The 18,916-nt window shown below is 49.4% G+C and overlaps 1 protein-coding gene across 23 annotated transcripts in view; it reads right to left on the bottom strand.

Moving 5' to 3' along the window:
• The window catches only part of ZMYND8 (zinc finger MYND-type containing 8), a 122,379-nt gene that overhangs the window by 89,304 nt on the left and 14,159 nt on the right, over positions 1–18,916 (bottom strand). The window contains exon 4 of one of the 23 annotated variants that reach the window (XM_034641703.1): positions 18,771–18,858. The exons of 20 other annotated variants lie outside the window; for them this stretch is intronic. Coding sequence is in view for 2 of the 3 variants with exons in the window: in XM_034641699.1 (XP_034497590.1) it covers positions 5,580–5,661 (82 nt within the window). In the remaining variant the exon portion in view is untranslated. Of the gene's footprint in view, positions 1–1,654; positions 1,900–5,579; positions 5,741–18,770; positions 18,859–18,916 lie in introns of those variants that run through there. 2 more of the 23 variants (XM_034641699.1, XM_019807736.2) reach the window with 2 other exon arrangements.

Here is an 18,916-nt window from a genome sequence, read left to right as displayed (position 1 = left end):
CCTGGGGGTTGGCAGGGTGCTATATTCCCCAGGAAGCACATTCCCCTCCCAGTGGTGGCACCAGAACGAGGCCCAGGCCAGCTGACAGGCTGGGGGCAGGGGGCCTGCATGGTCATTTCCTCTCCCCCCACGCCCCTCTCCCCCACACCGCCCCCCTTCCAATCTCCACCCAGGCCTTCCAGACTCGGTCACGGCAGGCACCCCCACCCCCACCCACATCCGGCACCTGAGTCACGGCCTTTGACATTCTCCAGAGTCTGGGAAATGACACACCATGACAGGGAATTGTCTCCTTGGGAGAGGGAAAGGGCCCCAGCTGAACGGCCAGGCACTTCCCCAAGAGGATCGCCCTGTAGTGTGTTTCTTGGGTGTTACATGTCCTTCGGGATGTGGGACGGAGAGCCTGCAGGGCCTGAATGAAGAGAAACCCAGTCAACAAGCGAACGGGCATCATGGGCCACAAAGGAGATGGACAGTCTCACGCAACGTGGGACCAGCTGGCCACCCTGCCCAGAGGCTGGAGCGCACATTCTGATAAACCAGGTCACAGATGACACAAGCACGGCACCACAGCGCTTAGGAGCTCTGCAGCTGCCCGGCAGTGCAGCTCCAGGAAGCTACCTAACCTCTCTGTGCCTCTGGCCTTCTATAGGATGGAGATCAGGGTACACTGAGGAGTTACAAAAGGATTAAATGAGTTCAGTCACGGGAAGCTCTCAGCATAATGCCCTCAAAGAGTAAGAGCTCCATAAACGATAGATGTTTTTTCAAACCAACAATTATCCCTCCTCCTCCTCCTCTTCCTCCTCCTTCCCCACCCCTCCGTAGCAAAATCAGGCCTAGTGTTCTCAGAAGAGCCTGTTAAGGCCAGAGTTACGGAAACGCCAACGGGCCTGTGTAACGTGGAGACCAGACGGAGCCCAGGACACGACTTCTGCATTTCCATCAGACTGTGAGCAGTCCGGCCTGCCTCCCGTAACTGCGAAGGCAGGGTCAGCAGCAGAGGCCTGCACCGGCTCGGGCTCCGAGGGCCATCGCAAACAGCACTCCCGGTCACTGCCAACCCTCTCCACAGCCTTCTTCAAACAGGACCATTCGCTGCTCTCCCAGAAATGGCAAAGCACAGCACGGTTAATTATCTCGATGTGGTGCCCAAAGACACAGAGCAGGTACCCACACAGGCCTCCCTCCCCAGGAATCGGAGGGCCCTCTTCTGCAGTAAGTACCTCATCATGAAACCAGAACTTGGAATTTCCTTCAGGCCCAGAGCAGAAATGAGAAATGGGGAGCAAAGAATGGGGACGAGAAGGGGACAGCACTTTCCTTCCAGCAGATAATACCCAAGCCACGAGGAACACAGGAGCGAAAAGAAATAATCCTGTCACTCATGGAACGTCTAGAACCGCACCCCCCCCCAAAGACAGGCTGCAGCCTGCCCAAGGGGCCTGCAGAAAAGCCGGGCTTCTCCAAGGCCTCCCTGCCTGAGAATGTGAACTTCTCACCCGGACCAGGAAAAGAAGGGCTGGCATGGAAATGAGACCGTGCAACAAAAGGGTCATTCTCAACTTGGGGGAAATGTCACTGTAGCAAGGATCCCAAGCACCTCGGAGGCAAATCGAGCAAGGGACAGGTAACCCTGGGAAGGGGCGCTTACCTGCCATTGAGAAAGCTCTGCTGCTCAGAGGGCCTCCCCTCTCTTTGAAAGAGAACTGAGGCTCTCCCACGGCAGACATTCCTGCTTCCGGATCCTCGGCAGCCTCTCCCAGGGGGAGGAGGAAGAAGCAAAGAGGACAGGCTAAGAGTCACCACTTACCAGGCCAGCCCCTGTCTTGTACGCACGAGGTGGCCCGGCGCGAGAAGGTCACCCTCACCTCTCTGCAGTCAGGCAGTCTGAGGCAGGGGACGCGCCTTCATGTCCCCAGGCTCTCGGCTCTAATTTATCACCGTCGACAGCCAGCAGCTCGGCTAAGCTGAGAGTTCTCAGGGCTCTGCACCGAAGAGCCATTTACTTCACCGGATGGGAATAAACGCAACAAACCGCCGTTGTCCCGCCGGCTGGAGCGAGAAGTCCAGAAGGGAGTATGGTGGTTTGCAATGTAAAGAGGTGTTTGGGGCTTTTTTTTTTTAATAATTTTCAAATTAACTTTACTTCTCACATGCCTCTCCTAAAACTGAGAAAGCCATCCTCCCACGACCCGGTATCCCCGTATTTCTCCCTCTTTCGGTCCCCCTCCCTGAAAATCAGGCAGACGTGGTGATTAAACAGCACATTCATATGTAAAAGGTGAACCTCCAAGCTCTACCCGCAGGACTGAAATTGCCGCCATCCAGGGAGAAGAGGCTGATTTACAAATGAATTCCCCGTGTTGCCCTCAACAACTAGAGGCAATTGCAACCACCCAGCCCCTTCTCCCCCTCTGCTGGGATGAGGCCTTCTGGAAAACCGACAACATCTCAACAGGAATTTCCTGGTTCAAGAATGCCAAGCTCTTTCACATTTCACAGAGCAGGGGGAGGCAGGGCCCAACCTCAGGCCAGAAACCACTGCACCCCACCCACCCCCTCAGCAGGCCCAGGCCCAAAAGGCTGCATGCGTCCAACGTGTGTACATATTTGAGGCCCTTAACTCTGCCAAGTCACCACAAAGAAAGTGTGGAGTAACCGGTTGCCTTTGGCCTTTGCTACGTAGCCAGCCACGGGGAGGGCTCCCGGAGGAGCTGGTTCCGGTGGCGGAAACCGTTTGCATTATTTATCCAGGCTGCGTGGGGTCCCACCCCCTGGCCCAGCTCGGGTTCTAGAAAGCTCAGGTGCTGGTGGGTGGCTTTCAAATGGCGGCGGGGAACGGCGGCCATCACAGAGCCAACTCAGAAATAAAAAGGCGACTCTGCCCGCAGCAGCTGATGCAGAAAAGCGGGCTGAGAGAGGAGAAGGGAAATGAAGAGGCTCAGATGAAGAAAGGGGTGCCGCTGGTAACCCGGCAGCGCTCCCCACATGCCCTGGGAGTGGGACTGGCCTCTTGGAAAGTCACCTCAATGAAGACAGGGAAAGTGCTAAGACACTGAGGAAGAGGGGACGGGCCCTCCACAGTCAGCTCATTGTGGTCCTTTGATGCAGCAAGGATTTCAGACCCAGCATGTTGCCCATATTACCCTGGTCAAAAGGATGCTTAACATGGCCTGGGTATCAGTGAGGGATTCTAACGTGTCCTGCGTGCCCCACCCCCCGCCCCAGGTCCCCCAGCTCAGGAGTGCACAGGACAGCTTGCTGGCACACTTCAATGTCAGCATGGGGAGGCTGAAATGCAAAAAATCATCATGCAGCCATAATATGTAACGAAGAAGAAATCTCATCTTTATGTACTGGCATGGAACAAAATCTAAGTGAAAAAAGGCCAGAAATAGACCTGAGTGAAAGGAACTGGGGCTGTGTAGGCTCTGGGTTTGCAAAGGCCTGGAGGAACACCCAGGAAATCAGGAGACGCTGGATTCCTCTTTCGGTTCTTTCTGACCATGTTCACGTATTGAACAATCTAAAATATTTTTAAGTAGCTATGAAAAAATGGAACTCCCACTCCATGCCAGGTGCCACATCTGCATCCCCGGCACCCGGCACACGGGAGCAGCTCAGGACATGCTCCCAGCATTCATCAGGAGCCACTTGGAGGGGCTCGGGTGTTCACAACAGCGGAAAGCAATGGTTCTCACCAGGTCTCCCCAGGAGACACTTGGCAATGTCAGGAAACATTTCTGGTTATCACAACTAGAAAAAGAAATGAGTTGCTCCTGGCATCTAGTGGGTGGGAGCCAGGGATGCTGCTGCACAGGACAGCCCCACGACAGAGGACGATCAGGCCCAAAATGTCAAAAATGCCGGGGTTGAGAAATCCAAGTGTCAAGAAGCTTCCAGTGAGGTGCCAGGCAAGACCAACCTCGCGTAAATATACCACCCACGGAGACATCTGCATCCATTAAGAAGGGAAATAATGCCTAATATTTCACCTGGTGGCCCTGACTGCACATTTCAAACAGAAAACAACGGAACCAATGAGTCAACAAATAAAGTCACTGAGCAACTACTAGACATCGAGTCTACCCAGGGATCTGTGGGGGGGGGGGAGAAGGTCTCCGCCCTGGAGGGAAGACAGCCAGAGAAAATTATAATAATCATGCTGCCATTTGGTGACCACTTATCTCTGAGGCACTGTTCTAAACACAATCAATTTATTTACTCCTGGCCAGGATTCTACAAGAAGGTAGGTACTGATATTCCCATTTTACTGATGAAGAAACTGAGGCCCAGAGAAAAACAGGTCCACGATGAAGTGGCTGGTCAACAGAGAATGAATGTAGAATATATTCCACGTAGGATGTGAAACAGATTGATTACCCAGAGACAAAAAGCTGAGCAGGAGAAATACCAGGAGTTCGTGAATGATATATGTCAGAAGAAAGGGTGTAACCAGCCAGAAAAATATTTCTCTATTTTCTTCTCCAACAGAGCTCATGCGATTCACACCGACTATTTCTTGAGATGCTAACTGAATCCTCTGAAGAATCCCTTCTGAGTAGCGGTGGTGTTGTTACACCCATATGATAGATGTGGTTCAGAGCAGAGCAGGCAGGCCTGTCCCTGCTGCACGTGGCAACTCCATGGCAGCTGGATCCCACCCCAAAGCCCTTAACTTCCCTAAGGTTGTCAGCGCTACCTGGTGATTGCCTGATCGCGGAGGCTGTGCCTGCTGTGGCCCAGTGACAGCCCAGCACTACTGTTCATCGTGCGGGCTCGGCAGCCATACAACTAGGTCTGATTCCAAGCACTGCCACCTGCCAGCTGTGTGTCCTCTGGCAAGTTCCTTGGTCTCTTTGTGCCTACGTTAATTCAGCGACATTAATTCAGCGACAACTAGCAGAATCTTTCTTAAAAGGTTATTAGAATTCAAGGAGACAGCACATGCCCCTCGAACAGCATCTCACATGTTATGGTGAGAGCTCAAACCAGTTTTCCCAACTCTTTCCGTACCTTCATCCTGATTTGCACCAGACTAGCTCTTCCCCGACTGTCTCTGAACCCCGAAAAGGTTCACCGAAGGGCGCCTGGGTGGCTCAGTCAGTTGAGCAGCTGCCGTTGGCTCAGGTCATGATCCCAGATTTCTGGGATCAAGCCCCATGTCGGGCTCCCTGCTTGGCGGGGGAGTCTGCTTCTCCCTCTCCTTCTGCCCCTCTCCCAGCTCGTGCACACGCTCGCTCGCTCTCAAATAAATAAATAAATAAAATCTTACAAAAAAAAAAAAAAGGTTACTAAAGAGAGAAACAAACTTCCACAGCAAGTCCTCAGGCTGATACGGGTTCAACCCAGCCAGGCTCAAAATCCATGCAGGGCTCAGGATTTCCTCCCAGATAACAGCAAAGCAGTCCAGGTGGTCCTCAATACCCCTCCCCACCCTTCCCACTTCCCTCCGACTCCTCCTCCTCAACCCTCCTCAAATGAGGCTCTCAAAGGCTGGGAAAGAGCTGGCATCAGATTCCTAGCCCTCTGCAGAAGGGATTACAGACGCCCAACCTCACAGGGTTAGCACCTACGTGGTGCCTGGCAAAGAGCAAGCGCTCTGCAAACGGGTGTTCCTTCCCTGCCCATCTTCTGCCCGCTCATGGTCAGTCCCATCTTCGCAGCTGCCCCCTTGATCCAAACGCCAAAGTGCCAGGACGATTCACTTGCCTCTCAACAGCAGCCTTCTTCAAACCTAAGAAAGATGGGCAGCCCCTGCTTAAAACCCACTCGAGGAGCTTGCTATCCACACCCAACAGGTTATCAGACCTATGAGGCCCCTGTGCATGTGGCCCTGCTCACCTGCTCTCCTCCATCCACCGAACCCTAACCACAATGGCCTCACACAAGACAAACTCATGTGCACTTGCTGACGCTTCCATCTAGAATGTCCTATGCTCAACCTTCCCATACCTGGCAACTTCAGCTTTTGGCTCAAATGTCACCCACGAGCCTTCTGCCCCCTTCACATCCCAAAGTGTGGGTTTGGGGGTGTGTGTGTGTGTGTGTGTGTTGTTCTTGCTGTCTTCACTGCAATCTCCTCTCACTGAAAATTATCGAAAATTATTGTCATCTTTTGCTGACTCACTTATTTTTTTGTGTCTCCTCCAGAATGTGAGCTCAATCTCAGTTTTTCCGTCTCTCTTTGCGGTCGCCCAGCGCATGGCACGGGGCCTGGCTCAGAGGTGCCCCCAAGGACACACATCTGACCAGGTAAATGAGCAACAGGAGAGGGTTAGCAAAGGTCTGAGGTGAGCCAGCAGCCCTGACTCATGGGAAACTCCTGTTCTCTAAGAATTTCTCCCAGCAATCCAAGAAGGCAGGAGGGCTGTGAAGTCAACGGAAGAAGACGACACCAAAGAGGATCTGGCCATCTCAGGGACAGAAAGAGAGATACCAGAGCCCTAGGAAGGAAATTCCCTTCTCAACAGGTATTCGGCCATTCTTGTTTCTTGCCTAAAGAGCCCATTTCCCCAAAAGGAGGGGATTAAGTAAGGATTTATATCCCAAGCGAGATGGGGCCGCGCAGCTAAACACAATTACTGAGAAACCATAGGGGGAAACTCAGGAGGTTTTCACAGGCCCCCTATTTCCCAGCTCTGCATTCTTCTTGCGGAGAGCTATTGTCTCTGAGTCATCTAGAGTTAAAGAGGGGGAATGACTTTCTCCAGGGAAAACACGCTCCCCGCTGGGAGACCCCCCACCGCGATGACCATTTAACCAAATTTTTTAGTCCCGATTCTTTGCCCTTTTTCTCAGCAGACCCTTTTAAGCCTGAGGATCTCTTTTCAACCCCTCCCTTAATCCTCGCCTGGATGCTCTGATTCTGTCCCTGAAACAGGATGCAAGGACCCAGGGGAGCACAAGCACCTCTCTAGGTGTGGGCAGGTCCTTCTTCCCTCCATCCTGCTCTGTCCTGCTTCTATCTCACCAGGTTTGACAGGAGTCCAGATTTTATTTTTTTTTTTAAAGATTTTATTTGTTTATTTGACAGAGATAGAGACAGCCAGTGAGAGAGGGAACACAAGCAGGGGGAGTGGGAGAGGAAGAAGCAGGCTCATAGCAGAGGAGCCTGACGTGGGGCTCGATCCCATAACGCCGGGATCACGCCCTGAGTCGAAGGCAGACGCCCAACCGCTGTGCCACCCAGGCGCCCCAGGAGTCCAGATTTTAAAGTTACATAATATGGGGCGCCTGGGTGGCTCAGCTGGTTCGGCGTCTGCCTTCGGCTCAGGTCGTGATCCTGGGATCCTGGGATCGAGCGGCAGGTCGGGCTCCCACTGCTCTGCGGGGAGCCTGCTTCCCCCTCTCCATCTGCCTGCCACTCCCCCTGCTTGTGCAGTCTCTGTCTCTCGAATAAATAAATAAAATCTTAAAAAATTTAAAAAAATAAAGATACATGTAACACATGTATCTTTATTTTCCCACCAACTGGTGTGTCTGATCCCAACCCAAGAAATAGCAACCTGGTTTCAATGACAGCCCCCCCACCTGCTGTGTGGGGATAGGATGGTTACTGGAGGTGGTTAAACAGATGAAGGACAAAACCAGGTCAGCCTTATTCGGAAGGGGGCCCTAGTGACAGCTGATGTGATGATGCAGTGACCTAGATGGGGCGTGATCGCCAGGACATCAGTCTACAGCCAAGGCCTGGGCTGGTAGTTTGAAGTTAGTCCACTCACAGCTGGGTGATACTTTTAAATTTTAGTTGTCAACATTTTAAAACTGGGAGAAACAGCATCTAGAAAAAATCCATATTAAGAGCTTCTCTTAAAAAAACAAACAATGACAAAACAGAAGATCTAGCCACATAGGGTCCCCATTTCCACATAAAACAACCCTCCAAGGGGTGCCTGGGTGGCACAGCGGTTAAGCTTCTGCCTTAGGCTCAGGGCGTGATCCCGGCATTGTGGGATCGAGCCCCACATCAGGCTCCTCCACTGTGAGCCTGCTTCTTCCTCTCCCACTCCCCCTGCTTGTGTTTCCCTCTCTCACTGGCTGTCTCTATCTCTGTCGAATAAATAAAAAAAAAAAATTAAAAAAAAAAAAAAACCAACCCTCCAGGCTGTTCACCCCCTTAAGGATGGAACATGAAATTCCCCGTCTACAAGGTCTCCGTTATTCTTTAACTGTCAAGATAATTAAATCTCACCTTGAAAATCTCTTAAAGCAGAGAAAGGCAAAAAGGCAAATACAGGGAGAAGAGATAAGAGACGCTTTGCTAGGACGGCCAAGTCCCAGACATTTCAACCCCATCGTGACACCGCAGGGGACCAGGATTGGCCACCCCAAACTACTCTTTGGCACAAGGTTTAACTCAGGCGGGTTATTTTTAAGAAACCACAAACACAGAAGCAGCTCTGAAAACACCAAATAGAAATTACCCTTTTGTAAGAGACATTTAATATGCATCAGAAAAATCTCCATTTGTAAGAATGTCTTCCCAGCTGTACCAGGAAAAGGCGAATGACTAAATCTCCAGAAACTCTTATCAATGGAGAAGACAACCACTTAAATCTGCATAACCACCTGACCCTTGCTCACTGTGCTTTTCCTGGGGACCTCCCCTAATGGACTCCCTGCCCCCAACACCTTCTGTCTTTAGCTGAAGACGGTCTGTTTCAGGTCTTCAGCCATTTCGGGGAGTTACTCATTTTTCTGGGTCTCATGTATACATGCATTAATAAACTTGTTTTTTTTTTCATCCTGTTAATCTGTCTTACATCTATTATTAGACTAATGAATCTAGAAGAAGAGAACTTTTTCACCCCTACAGTGTTAGTTCGTTTATATTTTTATAAGAGGGGAGAAAGGATAAATGAAAATAGAACAAACCGTTAATGCTGGTTACCTGGCTGGAGAAGATTTCTAGCTTTTTCTTTCTATACTTTGGCTTGTTACAAATGAAATAGGGAAGCAGACGAGACTCAGTTTTAGGAAGGCTCCAATTCTGCTGTTTCTCTGCCCGGCCCCATTTACTCCTGTTCTTCACTTCACCTTGCATCTGAGTCAACCAAAGAAGCGATGTCCCCGTCTCAAGGGGGAAGCAAGAGAGTGAATCATTCTCTGAGTTTCGTCCTAGGCCCCCAAACACCTGATAACATCTAAGAAGAATCAGATCCCGAGCTTGACACTAGCTTTGAACAGTCTTGACACTGGCATCCATACCCCTGCCTTTGGTGGGTTACGGATGGACATCTATTGTTCACCTGACTCCCGCCTTTGTTGGGACCCTACCCTGGATTCCTGAAGGAACATCTACCCCAGACCCCTTTCCAACGTAAACCCCGAACCCCAAGAGGTGGGGAGACTCACCTCTCCTTTTCAGAGTCTCCCAAACACTCTGTCTGCTATAGTCTATCACTCACACTATTCAGTAAATTCTGTTCTCTCTTCCTCCCGGCTGTATTTGATTTCTACTCTGCACAGAGCCAAGGAACCTCTTGGTGTGTCCTGCGGGACCCCCTCTAGGTCCTTGGAATGGCCGGCCTATGTCTCGAAGAGATGCACTACCTTCATCACTGGAAAGGAAAATCCAATAATCCATTTTCTTCCCTGAATTAGTTCTTGGAAGAGATTCAGTTTTCAAAAACCACTCACTGAGCAGCTACTATGAACTGCTACATCACGGTCGTCAGTGGTGACACAGACCTGGTGCCCATAACCCTTTAGGCAAAGACACACAAAGGTAAATGAATTCTACAACAGAGGGTTTATTTGGGAGGCCAGAGAGGGGGTGGCCCAGCATATCCTGCAGTATCTGCCCCCAGCCAGAATTTCAAGATGCCGAAGAGCCTGGCAAAAAGTCGGTTCCATGGGGCCCGGAGAAGAAATGCCAACTTGAGAACACAGGGAGATAGCCATGCTCTCTCTGGGCAGAACTTTTCGGAAAAACAAGAGGCCCAGGAGGGTATGATCGAGCAAAACTTCATCTCTGAAGTAATAATTATTTATTCAGCATATTCTTGCTGTGCCAATCCCTCCAGCACAGCACCCACCAATGTATTAAAGCTACAGAGCAGGGCTGTCCAATAGACCTTCCTGTAATGACGGCAACGTTCTATACCTGGGCCATCAAATCAGCCACCTCAGCTCCATGGGGCTATTGGACAACTGAAATGTGGTTAGGACAACTGTAATTTTTTTTAATTTTAACAAATGTAAATCTAAACAGCCACAGACAGCAGACAGCATCGCCGTAAGCAGCTCTGTATTCAACAGACAAGCGAGCCAGCCTGGCAAGCCCGCAGAATACCTCAGCCTCCTCCACCCATCCCTACTTGAGGGATTTGGCAGGTATCTTCAAGGCATAATGATCTGAAGCCTAGAAATATGTATTTGGACTTGCCTTTGATTCCTTCCTTAGCCTAGCTTGAAAATTCTCAAGCCTTTAGTATGTATAAGAATGCCTAATCAGAGCTGATTACTGTACTTTCATGGGCAATTTCAGGGACTTTCCAGGGTGATTTTGACTTTGGAAGCCAAAGGACTCCACTGATGGAGGTGTAAATGAAGGCTCAAGAAGAGGGAGGGCCGGGGTCCAGAAGCACGTGGAGAAGGTGAGGGCAAGGCAGTCATCTAGGAGAGCAGTCTGGAAGGACCCGAAAAGGTGTGCCTCAGCGAGGAGCAAGACAGAACCTGACCTATCCCAGGACCAACACTCGGGCTGGACGGCTGTTCAGGATGACAGGCAGGTCTGCAGGGATGCTGACCCAAGCCTAGAAAGGACAGGGAGTAGGGCCTTAAATCTCTCTCTTGAATCTCAAGACTGGTCTTCAGGAGCCCTTGGAAATTTAAAGCAGGAGAGCAGACAATCAGACCTGTGTTTTGAAAAGGGCCCTACCAAAGTGGTATTAATACTTGGGGAAGGAAAGAAATCGGAGGGAAGGGGGCCATTTCAAAGAGTGCTATGTCCCTGGGGGGAAAGAAAGACAGGCCACCAATCATTTCAGAGAGAACAGACATCTGAGCTTGGGTAATTATTTCCAGGCACAGATTATGCTGGAAACAAAGCCACCCTCTCTAGCTGAAAGGCTGTTTTTACTTCCTTCTCCAGGATAAAAGTTCTATGCATCTGATAGACAAAGTCAAGCCATTCACCCAGTCGTTCAAAATAAATATTTATTGCACACTAACCAGAACAGGCACAGTGGTAGTAGAAGCAGCACCGGTCATAATGGGATCAAGAAAAACAACAGGCAGGACCCACCCTCATCTGGAGCCTTAGACTCAGGGGGGTTAGGAGATGAGGAGAGGGGAGAGGGGAGAATCTCCCAGGTAGGAGCAAAGACCCCATGGCTAGAGATGGCACTCTCTCTGGAATCTCAAAGATCAGCGTGGCCCAAGTAAGACAGAAAAGGGGAACATAGAGAAAGGCTGAAAGGGTAAGCACGGGGCCAACACAGGGGGATTTTAGGATTTTTATCTTCATCTAATGAGAGAGCACTTAAAAGCTTCACATAGGAGATGGTAGCCAGAGGAGATGTTCCTTTCACAAGCACTGGAAAGTACGCAGGACAAAGACCTTGGGACCAGTTAAGCGACCACTGCAGTCCAAGAGTAGTAATCCATAGAATGATATTTAGGACCTAACACTGTAAGAAAATGACACAAAAAGGCAAAAGGACAAAAGAATTAAGAATTAAGACCCCTATCTCTGACCTAGCCAACTGGCAGATTACTGGCTTATTCATCATGGTCGGGAAGCAAGTGTTTTGTTGGGGGTAGGAGGGGTGGGCAGGAGGAGAGCAGGCTGAGATGTGAAATCGCTTGGGACACGCTGAGTTCGAGACACCCATGAACAACAGGTAGGGAGGTCAGATAGGCAGCCGGCCTCTCTGCCTCATGACTCAGGAAAAATCTAGGTTGGAAATAAAAAATGTGTGAGTCACAAAGCCACGGATGTGGGCGAGATCACTCAGGGAGAGAACATGCTGGGAGAGAGGAGGCCAGGGCCAAGCTTTCTACACCACCATTTAATGGCTGATGAGCAGAGAAGGTGCCAAGGAAAGAGGAGGAAAACCAGGACTAAGGTGGCAAAAGAACAGCCAAGAAGAGAGAGTTTCCAGGACAGGAATGAAGGGCAATGTCCAATAGCTCTGTCAGCTCAAGGTAGAGGAGTATCGAAAGCTCCATCAGAAAAAGCAGCTCACTGAAGGGGCTCAGGAAGACGCTCACATGGAGGGACTAGGCAGAAGGCACAATGGAACTAGCCAGACAAATGTGGAGGTGAGGAACCCAAGACATGAACAGACACTTCTCTTACGAAATCTGGCTTTGAAGAAGAGGCCAGACACAGGAAGAGTGGCTAGTAGAAAATATGCAGGGTCAAGAGGGCAGACGAGGGAGAGACTTCAGGGGGCTCAAAAGTCTATACGTTCATCAAAATGTTAGAGACTTACCCTAGGACCCCAGAACCCCACTCCCACCTACGTCTATCACCAAGAGAAATGAAAACACCTATCCCCACAAAAAACGCATACAAAATTTTCACATCGGCATTTATCCAGAGTCACCAAAAAGTGGAAAGAGGGCAAATGTCTATGAACGGATGGATAAGTGGATAAAGAAAATGTGCCATACCCACAATAGAGCATTCTTCAGCCATAAAAAGAATGAAGGCCTGACATATGTTACAATGCGGATGAGTCTAGAAAGCATTACGTCTAAGGAGTCAGACACAAAAGGTCATATACTCTGTGACTTCATTTGTATGAAACAACCAAAATAAGTAAATTCACAGAGACAGAAGGTAGACTTACGGTTGTCAGGGGCTGGGGTAAAGAACAATGGGGAGTGATTATTAATGGCAATGAGGTTTCTTTTTTTTTTTTTTTAAAGATTTTATTTCTTTATGTGACAGAGAGACAGCCAGCGAGAGAGGGAACACAGCAGGGGAGAGGGAGAGGAAGAAGCAGGCTCCCAGCCGAAGCCCGATGTGGGACTCGATCCAGGACGCCGGGATCACGCCCTGAGCCCAAGGCAGACGCTTAACGACTGAGCCACCCAGGCACCCCCGGGAATGAGGTTTCTTTTTTTTTTTTTTCCAAGATTTTATTTTATTTATTTATTCCACAGAGATAGAGACAGCCAGCAAGAGAGGGAACACAAGCAGGGGGAGTGGGAGAGGAAGAAGCAGGCTCATAGCGGAGGAGCCTGATGTGGGGCTCGATCCCATAACGCCGGGATCACGCCCTGAGCCGAAGGCAGACGCTCAACCGCTGTGCCACCCAGGCGNGTGCCACCCAGGCGCCCCAGGGAATGAGGTTTCTTATTAGGATGAGGAAAATGTCAAAATCGATCATGGTGACGGTTGCACAACTCTGTAAACATATTAAAAACCATTTAAGTGTATACTTTAAAATGGAGATTTGTACAGTATGGGAATTACCTCTCAACAAAGCTTTTGTTTTTGGTTTTTGGTGGGTTGTTTTTTTTTTAAGTCTGTGAAATGCCAGGTTTCTAGGTTCCCAGGAAAGCTGGAGGTGGCTAGAAGGAACTTGGGGTAGGGGTTGGGAGGACCCTATGATATTGTACTTCACCCCCACTATGAGATGTGGGCTTTCCAAACTTGCTCCCCTCAAGTCAATCGTAAAGGACCAACCAGCAAGGGAGCAAACCTACTTGAAAGTTTCAGGCAAAAAAAAAAAAGTGCCAGGATGTCTCAAAGGCCTCGGATCTGGTACCTTAATTCTACAGGCATTTGGAGGAAGAAAAGGAGACGGTTCTTTTTAAACTAAAGTTGAAAATCGTCCATTTTAGATCACAGTCTTCTAGAATAACAGAAGTCACATAAACATAGAGTGTGGGTCAGCCTTCAAAAATGGGGCCAAAAAAAAAAAAATGGGGCAAACACAAAGTTTTCCACAAGTGAACCACAAAACGAAATTGCACAAACGGGTGACAGGGTCCCATGAACAGATGCATGGCGGGTGCTACTCTGGCCAAGAGAAGGTAGAGTTCTCATTTGGAAAGCCATTATCCAACATCTTCAGAGTTCCACGACATTTTAAATCTTAGGAGAGGAACAATCTGGTAATCTAACCCACAAATAAATGCTTTCCGTTGCACAGTACGTGGATGGCACTTCGTAGGCTACAGAAAATCCAAAATAGAGTTAAAAATACTGATGCTCATTCTTTAAAAGAAAATTCTCAGCACTTCCGCATCACACTGTGATTTAAGAATGTTTACGGTTATATTTTCTTAAAGAGTTTCCTTGGGGAAAAAAAAGGACAGAAGGTCTCTATCTCATAGCCATCCTCAAAAACAATCCCTTTGTGAAACAGTCTTAATTTACATACAACAGTGAGAACAAGGATCCTGTACTAATTAAGGTCTGGGGCTGGTTAGCAAATTGCTATAATTGTATATTCTCTAGCATCCTGTCTCGGAAAACATATCCCTAACCCAGGCAAATCTCAGCAAGAATGATACTGTTCAAGATTTTAATATCTTGGGCTTCCGCTGCATCTGTGCACGGTTTCCAAGTGGCTCATTCCCTTGTGCGGGTGACATTACACAGACATTTTTAAAAATGGTTTCAGCTTTGGCAGCCTGGCATCCGCACACCACAATCATTATCGCAAAATGCACACATGGCAGGATCAAGAGGCAAGCAGCCCACACAGGGGAGCCTTTGTATGGAGACATGAACTCCCGGACACCATCATTTTTCATACTTCAAGTCCCTGGCCTTGGAGGGGCTCACTCTGAGTCATGCATCGTGTGGCCAAAATCCTGCAAGGAACGTTGCTTATGACCAGTCTCTTGCAGAGAATGCAAAGTGACAAACCACTTCTGACCTGGAGACATGTGTTGCTGGGTTCGTGCGTGGTCTTTGAGAAACCGGCCTGCACAAACTACATTTCCAAGTCAGGCGTTTTTATGGGGGAGGGAGATCCAGACAACACTGTATGAGCCATGTTCCTGCTGGTGAGCAGTCAGATGGATGCACACTCCCGCATTCGAGCAGGCACTCTGCTGTTCAAAGGCCCCAGCACCCCAAGGTGCCAGCCAGCTCATCTCACTCATCTACCTTGCAGACATCTGACTTAGCACCCTTAGGATAGAGCACATGGCTACATACAGAGGTTTAAACTCAAAGATAAAACCTGACTCCAGTTCTCCACTTCGCCACTCCGTTAATCCCACTGAGCCTCAGTTTCCTTGGCTGTAAAATGGGAATAATGACACACCTACATCCCAGCATTATTATAAAACCCAATGAAGTAATTTGCATAGAATACCTGGCACCTAGTAAGTACTCAGAAGGTAGTAGCTGGGCAAACACACCTGGCTTCTAGACGGTACTTCCGATTTATGCTTGAGCATCTTTCAGCAGACACGACCCTCGGGCACACATCACCCTGACATCTTGAAAGCTCGAAAGCTTTGTCTCCAGAGAACTAAAGCACTCCAGTAAATGCGCAGACTGGGGTAATGGCAATGACTGGCTTGGGAATCACTCAGTGGTCGTGTAACGGGTATACAAACTGAAATTTAGTTAGAGAACCTGAAGGGTCATACGGACTAGATGTTGGAATAGGATTAAAGAATTGTGAGTCAGTTACTGGAGTTTCTAAGTGTCCCAAGCAGAGGACAGTTCGGGGCCTGCTCTCCACCTGCAAGTCGGGAATGATGGTGCCAGTTTCCCAAGATGCCAGAGTGGCCACGTCACCTCCTCAAGAATTATCTCCTCGCTAGTGGGGGTAGTTGGTGGGACCAGGTGTCCAGACACCAGCCCTTCCCTGGCCAAAGGGCAGATGCATGAAACAAGGGGAGCGACTCTCCCAGAGGACTTTGTCCTGTTGACCCTGAGGAGCCTGTACGCTGGCTCTGCTCCCCAGAGCAGCCCTGGCCCTCCCGCCTTCCCATCAACCCTGTGAGTCACAGACCACCTGCCACTCCTCCTTTTCCTGCTCCAATTAACCAGAACTGGCTTCCATGGCTCACAACCAAAGGACCTGACTGAATGGTGTTATGACGAGCAGGCTGGAGAAGTAAGAATGCGTTCGCTGGGTCCAGATCATCCCACCACGGACTTAAGAGATAATCAGGACTGAAGAGAGAGATAAGCCAGGCTTTGCAAGCATCCCATTTTGACCATGCTGACCTCAGCTCTCAGCACTTGAGCACCCAGCATGGCTCCAGGCCTCTGTGAATGCAGTCGACTCTTCTGACCCAAGGCTCTAGACACAAAAGCACCCCGTCCCCTGGACACCCAACCCTGGAAGACAGGAGCTCAGTTCCACACAAAGAAAGCCATCCAAGGCAGTCCCTGGGGGAAGAGAAAGTTCTCTCTCAAAAACCAGGTGACCCCTTCCATTCCCCCTCTCGTGGTTTCCTCACCACAGCAAGGGCCCTGGAAAAATCAGTCCAGGCCAGCTGCAGACAACCTTTCTTCAAATGTCATAGAGGCCAAGAGGAGATAAAGCCTACCTGAGCCCGCCTTCTGGGAACCCTACCACTCTTCACAGTCTGGGCATGGTTCCCTGTCTCCATGCCCCCTTCCTACAGGTTCTAAGTGGGGGAAACGGCAGAACGTGGTAACCAGGGCTTCCACCTGACAGGCTTATCAATACAAGCTCATCCCTCTTCCTCCGATTCTAAACCTGGCTAACGCTTCTGAGCACACACCACGCCCCAGTTCTGAGCACTCCATGTATGTGAGCAAATTCAATCCTCACCACAATGCTCTAGCTTTACCACCCCCATGGATAAGAGGAAACTGAGCCACAAAGAATAACCGAGCAAGGCAGGGGGCAGGCCAGACTGGGAACCCAGGGAGCCTGGCTCCAGAAAAGGTTTTTTTTTTAATCCTCTATGCCGGGATGCCTGGGTGGCTCAGTAGGTTAAGTGTCTGCCTTCAGCTCGGGTCATGATCTCAGGGTCCTGGGATCAAGGCCCACATCGGACTCCTTGCTCAGCAGGGAGTCTGCTTCTTCCTCTGCCTGCTGCTCCCCCTGCGTGTGCTCTCCCTCTCTGACAAAAAATAAAATATTTTAAAATATAAAATAAAAATCAATAAATAAACCACTATGCCACCCTGCTTCTCAAATGGAAGGGAGTGGTTGAGCATGGCTGTCTAGAACCTGGGGAGAGAAGGAGCCTACATTCCAGCAGAGGAGACCATCAATAAACAAGAAGTACAAGGTCATGGCAAGGGCTCTGAGGAAAAACGGGAGTGAGCTTGAGGAGCCTTCTGGAATGCCATAAATGTTCAATTCTCTTGATCTGGGTTGTGGTCCCACAAGTGTACACACGTGTTTAGGTTTATCAAGCTGTACACCGATGGTAAGATTTAAAATGTACCAGAACATAGTAAACAAATGGCAGATGGTAAGACGCAGCTTTCTCGGTTCAAGAGAGAGAGGTTACAGACAAGGGAGAGAACAACGCGGGAATGATCCACATGGTCATGGATCAGAATCGGAGACAAGTGTTATGAACTTATGTTTAGTTTAAAGTAGATACAGAGAGAAATCGTTATAGTTGTGTGTATACGTATGGGTCAGTATACACACATACATTTCCCTGCTCTGCTGGCCGAGAGGACCAAGAAACAAAGACATCTCTGTAGCAACAAGCACGCTGAGGAGCCAGAGCTTGGTTTCCAATGCTAACTCTCCAATGAAAGGAACCAGGGTGCCCAAGGGAAATGGCTAAATCCAGGGTCGAGGCAGAAAATAAACAAGATGAGCCTAGTGCATCTTGCAGTGGCCAAAAGAAAGCAAGTGTTCAATCAATCAATCAGTCAACCAACCCATCAACCCCACTGATATCAAAGGGACACAGGAGCCAACTGAAAGAGCTCCTCATGGCCTAAGCCGGACCATCTTTTTAAAGATTTTATTTTTAGGGGCGTCTGGGTGGCTCAGTCGGTTAAGCAGCTGCCTTCGGCTCAGGTCATGATCCCAGGGTCCTGGGATCGAGCCCTGCATCAGGCTCCCTGCTCAGCGGAGAGCCTGCTTCTCCCTCTCTCCTCTGCCTGTCACTCTGCCTACTTGCGCTCTCTAGCTCTCTGTCAAATAAATAAATAAAATCTTTAAAATATATATATTTAAAGATTTTACTTTTAAATAATCTCTACACACACCGTGGGGCTCAGACTCACAACCCTGAGATCAAGAGTCACACACCCCGCCGACGAAGCCAGCCAGGCGCCCCCTTAAAGCTAGAACATCTTGAGCAGCAGAATACTTGAGAAGCCGCACTGGACTACAACCCAAGGTTTAAAATAACAGAGGCATGGGGCGCCTGGGTGGCACAGCGGTTGAGCGTCTGCCTTCGGCTCAGGGCGTGATCCTGGCGTTATGGGATCGAGCCCCACATCAGGCTCCTCCGCTATGAGCCTGCTTCTTCCTCTCCCACTCCCCCTGCTTGTGTTCCCTCTCTCACTGGCTGTTTCTATCTCTGTCGAATAAATAAAATCTTTAAAAAAAAATAAAAATAAAAATAAAAAAATAAAAAAAAATAACATAACAGAGGCATGCTGATATAAATGACTAAGTAACAAATAACGGGGCAAAAGGGACAAATCTCTCAAAGGGAAGAATTCCAAGTAATTTCAAATAATTTGTGTACAAGCCCTGGCCCCAAGGAGGTAGAGTGGGCATCATGACCTCCTCACGAAGAATACAGCACAGGAGGCTGGTGACTTGACCCGACGGGTCAGGGGGTCAAGATCAGTATCACCAGCGAGAAAACACATCGCTAATACACACCGTGAGGGGCGCCTGAGCGGCCGACTTCTGATTTCAGCTCAGGTCATGGTCTCAGAGTCGGGGGATGGAGTCCCAAGCAGGGCTTCCCCTGAAAAGCAGGGAGTCTGCTTCAGGATTACCGCTCTCCCTCTGCACCTCCCCACCCA

The sequence above is a fragment of the Ailuropoda melanoleuca genome, chromosome 13 (genome assembly GCF_002007445.2).
Source record: "Ailuropoda melanoleuca isolate Jingjing chromosome 13, ASM200744v2, whole genome shotgun sequence".
In the NCBI taxonomy this organism is placed as follows: Eukaryota; Metazoa; Chordata; class Mammalia; order Carnivora; family Ursidae; genus Ailuropoda; species Ailuropoda melanoleuca.
Note: the sequence above shows the minus strand (reverse complement) of the source record. Positions and strands in the feature narration are given on the sequence as shown.